At 38.4% G+C, this 7494-nt stretch overlaps 1 protein-coding gene across 5 annotated transcripts; it reads left to right on the plus strand.

Moving 5' to 3' along the window:
* The first annotated feature begins 33 nt into the window (after positions 1-33).
* LOC133839937 (ecto-NOX disulfide-thiol exchanger 2) lies at positions 34-6262 on the plus strand. 5 transcript variants are annotated; one of them, XM_062271586.1, is made up of 8 exons: positions 34-122; positions 179-341; positions 631-1305; positions 1367-2095; positions 3428-3534; positions 4753-4860; positions 4922-5512; positions 5580-6262. In XM_062271586.1, the coding sequence occupies exons 2-8, from the start codon at positions 305-307 to the stop codon at positions 5850-5852; spliced, it is 2520 nt and encodes an 839-aa protein (XP_062127570.1). In that variant the 5' UTR covers positions 34-122; positions 179-304; the 3' UTR covers positions 5853-6262. The 5 variants fall into 5 exon arrangements, with proteins under 5 accessions (XP_062127570.1, XP_062127571.1, XP_062127573.1 ...); XM_062271587.1 differs by lacking the exons at positions 34-122; positions 4753-4860; positions 4922-5512; positions 5580-6262 and adding an exon at positions 4318-4602 and having other exon boundaries at positions 199-341; XM_062271589.1 differs by lacking the exons at positions 34-122; positions 4753-4860; positions 4922-5512; positions 5580-6262 and adding an exon at positions 4305-4382 and having other exon boundaries at positions 199-341.
* The last annotated feature ends 1232 nt before the right edge of the window (positions 6263-7494 follow it).

Raw genomic sequence — 7494 nt, forward strand, 5'->3', positions numbered from 1 at the left:
TTTACTGTAGCCCTGGCTCGCAGATAAAAGTGCAGTAGTTGCTACGGGGAGCACGACGGTCGCTCGCTCCGTTTCTGACGGGGCCACGAAAGATTTAGTGAAAAATCCGAATTAAAAGCAGAGTAATTACATAAAAAATAATCAAAAATGATTGGAAAAGCAATGCGTTTCTTTCTAGTGCGCGCAGCAAGTGGCAAACGTGTTCGGATTTAACGTAGCGTAACGACTTGTCTCTATTTTTCCACATACCAAAAATGGTATTTTTCGCTTAGTTCGTTGTTCGCATAACACGTAAAACTTCCAAATGGCGTTCAATTTTGCAAATTTGGCCGATAATATGTGTGAGTACTTGCATATATTCGCATAACTGTTATTTTCTTATGCATAATAAGATAATCAAGTAACTGAAACTAAAGTTATCATTGTGTGTAATGAAGAGCACCCCGCAAATCAAACAATTGGAAAAAAAATACCAAACCCTCAATTGTGTGTGTGCTTTGTGCGCTCAGACATTGCTATGTACGCTTTGCTGTTGCCTTCGCTTTATCACAGCTGAACAGCTGATTTTTATTTGTTTTTATTTTGCCACCGGCAATCAATACTAGATACTGACTGAATTCTCTCTTGCAGTGCCTGTTTTTGGCAACATGCCAAATGGCGTAAGCCTGCCAAATCATCCGAATTTCATTAATCAATTGGCGGCTGCCATTACAACGGCCACGGCGGGCGTGGTCGCGCCCTCCACCACGACAACAAACAATAACAGCGGCAGCAACAACAACAACAGCAGCAGCAATAATTCAGCAGCGTCGCAATCGGCAACAACGTCAACGCCAAACAAGTCAACTGTGAACAAACTAAAGTCACACAATGCACAGGGCAGCGCACCCATGGATTTGGAGAATGACAACGACCTTGATGAACCGGATGTCATAGCGGCAGCAGCTGCCGCAGCAAAGCCGTCAGACAAATTGCCAGGCAGCACGCTAAACCTACCCGATGCGCAGCAGCTCTATTTAAACGGTTTGATGCATACGCCACCAGGCTACTTGTATTTTCCGGCGGCACAGAATGCTGCAGCCGTGGCAGCTGCCGCTGCGGCAACAGCGCCAAGTGGCGGAGTCTCAGCGACAACAGCGAACAATGCCAACAACTCAAGTGCCCAAATGCTGATGGATCCGACGGCTATGATGGCAGCTGCTATGCAACAAATGCAGCACAACTATGCAGCTGTGGGCTATGCAGCCGCTGCAGCTGCCGCTGGCATGCCAACGGATGCAGGCGTTGATCCAAGTCTAGCCACAGGTAAGGCTTGATCTAATAATTGTAATTCAGCAATTTAAAATAACAACTCCTTTATCAATAGATGGCAGTGGCAATGCGGCACCACTAAAAGAAGTCATCAAGACCAAAAACTGCATATTGTTTCCACCCAATCCAAATGCACCGCCACCCACCATACGCGAGCGTCCGCCCGGCTGTCGCACAGTGTTTGTCGGCGGACTGCCCGAGAATATTACGGAGGAGGTGATTCGTGAGATATTCGAGTCGTGCGGGGAGATCACCACATTACGCATGTCCAAGAAGAACTTTTGCCATATACGCTATCGCCACGAGGCGGCCATCGATCGAGCCATTTACTTGTCCGGCTACCGGCTGCGGATCACCAGCCTCAATGAGCCACCCAACTTTGGGCGCCTGCATGTGGACTACGCCCAGGCGCGTGACGATCAATATGACTACGAGTGCAAGCAGCGACAGTTGCAGCGTGAGCAGCGACATCGTGAACGCATGTCCTTGGATCGCCTACGTTCGCAGTCGCCGCCTCCCATACCGCATTACACGGATCACGAGGCCACCGCAGTGGCGGAGCATCTACGCAACAACGACACCTTTGTAAAAGCCATACAAACCATAACAGCGTGGCTGGAGCGTGGCGATTGCACCAAGCGCAATGCGAACGTCTTCTACTCGATGATCCAGAGTACGCATGCGCATGTGCGACGTTTACATGCCGACAAGCAGCAGGTGGAGGAGGATCTAAGGAAGGCGCGTGAATGCTTCCGCAAGCAGATGGGCACCATGTCTACGCAATGTAAGTCCACTTATGTATTGTAAGCAATCCTAGCCTGTAGTTTTAGCTGGGTTTATAGGTACGCTCCCTTTCTACTCTTTTTTTTATCTGATTTTGTTGCGACCCCCGGTTAGCATCTAGCGTCTCTATACAAAAACACATACAATACATATACACGCCTACATACACACACAGATACACCCACACACACACTAGCAATTTAGTCATCGCGCCAAACAACAAAAATACAATTATCAATTCCACATACAAGATTTCACTGTCTAAAATTTGCTCAGAAAAAACAAGACAAAATTGAAGACGACGATGGCGCAAGTGAAGCTAAAGCTGCAGGTAAAAGTCCAGCCACATCTCAGCACTGCACACTGGTCAAAACACAGATGATAAAGCGATTAAATAAAGAAATCCAGTCAAAATCTAAAATTTCAATTTAGAGTCGCTCTTAAGGTGGCCAAATACTTAAAAAAAATATAATGTCACATGCATTTTTTGTTAATTTCTTAGTTCATACTAATTTCTAAACGTCTAAAGTACTTTATAGAAACAACTTTAATAAAAATTTCTATTTATGAAGAGTTAAATTTTTTCCGTTAAATTTTTGGCTTTAACCATTGAAGCAGATTTTCAACTGAAAATAATGTTGCATACTTTTAGGCTTCAAATTAAATTTCAAATGCGTAAACGTTATAGACCAGTGCAATTATGTACCAATATATTTTATTGTCTTATAATGTTGCATTTTAATCGCAATATCTGTGCTTTGTGCCACTGTGCAGTGACTCGTTTCTCTGTGTCTGAGGACTGTACAATTCGAAATCTGATGGCAATGCACATGACGACACATGTATGAAGTGTAAGTCCAGACAAAAGGTTTGTAGACCAAACTGAGATAGTCGTACTATAAATATAAAGTCAACGTAGCTCTCGGACCAGACACCAACCGCCGCTGTCTGGCCGTCTGTTGAAAAGAACCACTATAATTATGAAATAAAAAAAAACAACTAACCACATCATCATCATCGAAAACAACAACTAACTGCAAATCGAAGTCCTTAAAGTACATAAAACTTGTGTAGGTAATAAGCTGTTGTATAATCTCTCTCACTCTATCTCTATCTCTCTAGTCTGTATTATATACATAGATCTATACCAGGGTACCTCAAGTAGTTTTATTCTACTTATCATTTCTCACTGATTTTATTTGCAAGAAGAAAAAAAAAACGAGACTAGTTTAAAAGCGTCAAGAATGAATACAAAACAAAACAAAAAAACCAAAAAAATATCTACCCTCTGTCCTCCCTTAATATTATTATATATTATTGCATTATTGTTCAGTCACTCAGATTGAAAAAGTGTTCAATGCCGCTAGTCACAAGAAGGTTTGGGACCATTTCACCAAAGCCCAAAGAAAAAACATCGATCAATGGAAGAAATTGGCCACGGTACGTACAAATATGTTCAAAAGAATGAATTACAACAAGTTCAGCAGCTGAAGTAATCCTATAAAAACCTACTACATACGTACTATATATAGAGCTACATTCATGCCCATATCGTGCCTGCTGTCCCTATCCTCTTGTCCAGTATTATCCAGTATTATTGCTTGTCTAAAATTTCAAATATTTAGTATTGTTAATGTCAATTACCACTTCGTATCTGTCTGCATGTCCTATACTCTCTATCAACATGTTTCCATTCAATTTCCTTTTTTTTTTTAATTGAATAATTAGTTGTTAATTTCAACGATTCATTTGCACCACATTTAACACATTTGCGACTGTTTTTGTGCCCGCCTGAGTTTCATTATCCAAAATTAACATGTGTGTATTGACGTCACGCTTATTGTTATTATCTAACCGTATTGGTATTTAGTATTCATTTAATTGAATTGTTACTAATAAAAAAGGGAACTGTTTCAATACTTTTGGCTAACATTATCACCAACCAGTCTTTAATCAATCCTTTTTTGAATGTTTGAAACAGTTTTCTGCTTCATTTCAGGTTTAGCTAGTAACTCTCATATGCTTTACATATCTTAGCGACAATTTTGTATAATTATTTCTGAACTTTTTCGCAATTTAACTAAGCGTTTGCATACAAATTTCTGATAAGCTTTCAATTTCAACTTATATAACTAAATGTAACTCTTAGACGAATGACCATAAACTTGGCAAAAACAAAACATGTAATTTACAACAACAAAAAATAATAGATTTCATAAATAGCAAAACAAACAAACAACAACAACAAAAAAAAAAAAAAGAAAACAAGAAAACATTTGCAAGATTCACTACGTTCGATTGGCTGTGCAATTTGAGTTGGTAAACAGTAAGAAACTAAAAATACAAAATAATATTTTAAAAAAGAAATCGAACAATGCAAAACCACAAGAAACCGAAATTACAAAAGTTTATTAGAATTTTGTGGAGAGGTAAGTAAATGAATGGATCGACAATTAGTACCGAGAGCCAAATGAGAATTTGATGATGCATTTTTCAATATAAGAACTATACATATATAAATTATATTATATATATATATATTATATAATTTTATAATTAGGTTCTAGAATACTTTTTAACATCGTAAGCAATGGAATCTGACTGTTCTGTCCACGACAAGTTATTAATGAATTTATATAATTTTGGAATGCCATGCAGGAATTACGAACGGTCCAGATCGACGATGATGAAATGGAAATCTCCGATGATGATCGCGACTACGAGAAGCGGACCAAACGCACACGCTATGACAGCGATGGGCTCAAGGTAAGTTCATCCCAATTTACTTTATTTCAATGTTCAATTCTTAATACATTTCCTTTTACAGGATGAGAATGATTCGCTACGCTGCCAACTGGAAGCCATACGCAATGAGATGTCGGTGGAGCGCAGCGATTGTGTGCAGCGAGAGAAACAAATCAAGGTGTTGCAGGAGACCATACGCAACATGCAGACACAGTTGCTGCAGACGAAGTTACGCGAACAGAAGGACATGAAGACCATTGAGCAGCTGGAGCGCAATCTTAAAGAGGCTGGCGTTAAACAACTGCTACTCAAAACCAAAATCAAGGAGACTGTCGATAAGCTAAAAGACAAAGAAGCGTACAGCAACAGCAACAGCGCCTCGAATGCTTCCAATGCCGAATATAGCAGCGGTGATTCATGCAGCCACAACGAGGAGGATGCTAGACCAAAGGAGATAGTGCCAGAACTGGAGATTATCGATATAGATAAAGTGGATGACGATGTGCGTATTATTGAACATCAAAGCGGCGTCGTTGAAATCCATGAGATCGAGGATGATGAGAAGCAGGAATCAAACTCAGCAGAAAGTTGTCAGAAAACTGTAGAAGTCAAATCGCAGTCCAGCCCGAAAGTTGTCAACGTGCAGGCAATTCCAGTTAAGACCACACAAGAGGTGATAACTGAATATGTCTTTAACGGATTTCATTTATAAATGTTAATATTTTCTAATTTGCTTACAGAGTGAATTCAAGTCGCTGGCACTGGCTGAAGCAAAGATTATAGCTTTAACCTCGGCTTATCTGGTGTTGCATCCACATGGTGTGGATATTGGCAGTGTTGCCAGCTATCTGCGTGGCATGCTACTTAAATCTCTGGAGTTGAAGAGCAACGATGAACTCGCAAATATTTTGACTAAATACACAAATCTCTTTAAGTCTGAGCAATCCAAGTGGAGTTTCTGTGGTTTCACCGACGATTCTTTGGATGCAACAATCTCAAGCGTGGCATACTGAAAGCCAAGCGTTAACAACAAACACCAACAACAAGAACAATTAAATGCTTTAATTAAATTACGTCTATCGTATCGCATAGTGGTAAGTGGTGAGGAGAGGTGAGAGGACCGCCAATTGAAATGTTAACCAAAAATGTGTTTGATGCAATCACATAAATGAGACCAGTTTTCTAAGTGCAAGTAGTTTACATAAACATAAACATAAACATACACACACATACTCTATCTCTCTTACACATAGAGAATGAACTACCGTTTCAATTATTTAAACAATTAAAATGTAATTTGTAAGCAAATTCTAATTACAATATATTGTATACAGAGATCATGCATATTATGGAAAGACACCAAACAAAATGTTGCATACAAATGCTTTTAATAACGAACCAATAAATTTAATTTTATGCTAAACTTACCAATTGTGTTTTCATTAAATAGTTATTTTGATTCCTTCCTAAGGTGAATCATAATAACGGGAGATTCCAATATGACAATTAAGTAATTTGGCTGTATTTTTTTAGTATTCGTAAATTTCTTTATTGATATTAAAGATTGATATCAATATAACATTTTCCTAGCTGCTTTCAAAGGCTTCAACTTATTTCTACATCTGCATTTTTTTCTTTCTTTTTCTATCCGAAAGCTTCCATTTAAATTACTGCAACCATAAACAAAGTCAACATAAATTGATTTGGGGTTTTCACTAATCTGAAACTAGGTATACTATATCCCTTATTCTTTTGGCAGTTTCGAATTGTTTATACCAAATGTTTTAATTTTTTGATCACCAAATCAAGTTCAGAACCCCACATTTCATTGCCAATGACAAAACCACCATAACGAGCATAATCAACATCGCAATTAAAAAGTTTTATTTTGTATGTAGAACTCATAATTATCATTAATTAAGCGATAGAGTTTCTCAAGTTTGATAAAGAAATCGCCATCCATCAGTCTAATTTCTATAGTAATCATTATCACCTGAATCTCTGTGGAAAAACCAGCCAGCCGACACCAACAATCTCTCCAATGCATAGTACTGATAATGAAGGCATTTCATTTAGTTGAATTTGATGAACGTCGATTGCATAGCATTTGGTTGCAATCTTTCTGACGGTTCCATCTGTTGATAAGTTCTGGCTCTATGCAGCATTATTTAGGTTATCGAATTGTACACAGTTTCTCCTTTCGAATGTCGAAAAAGCAAAATGATTATTACTCATGCTTGAGATGCATGCCTTCTCTTAATTCATTAATAGTTGCCTTATAGATGCTTGAATCAGAGCTTGTTGAGAACTAATCTTGCTTACATACTGATTTGACAATAAAAGATAATGCTATAATTACCTCGTTGCGAATTATCATTAAAATGTACCTCTATTGAGTTAAAATCTGTTCTGACTAAATATCCTGTTCCCAATGCTTAATGCTGAATATAGAAGAATATATAGAGTAGCTTACAGATAACAACAGAGTTATGCTGAAAGCTTGATCTGTTCGCGATTTATCATTAAAAAGAAAACAATCTTTAATAGATACTGCTGCAAATAAACAAATCATGCTTACTTACAACTAATTGAATCACCCTCGCAAACAATAGTTTTTTTAAATTCCCAGACGAATGCGTGTGCGTAAAGCAAAGC

The sequence above is a fragment of the Drosophila sulfurigaster genome, chromosome 3 (genome assembly GCF_023558435.1).
Source record: "Drosophila sulfurigaster albostrigata strain 15112-1811.04 chromosome 3, ASM2355843v2, whole genome shotgun sequence".
Lineage (NCBI taxonomy): Eukaryota > Metazoa > Arthropoda > Insecta > Diptera > Drosophilidae > Drosophila > Drosophila sulfurigaster.

Bases quoted from the DNA above. Each gene is read 5' to 3' on its own strand.
- LOC133839937 (XM_062271586.1), top strand. From the start codon at position 305: ATGGCGTTCAATTTTGCAAATTTGGCCGATAATATGT. The intron at 2,096-3,427 runs GTAAGTCCACTT...ATTATTGTTCAG, and splicing joins GGGCACCATGTCTACGCAAT to TCACTCAGATTGAAAAAGTG. The intron at 5,513-5,579 runs GTGATAACTGAA...ATTTGCTTACAG, and splicing joins CAGTTAAGACCACACAAGAG to AGTGAATTCAAGTCGCTGGC.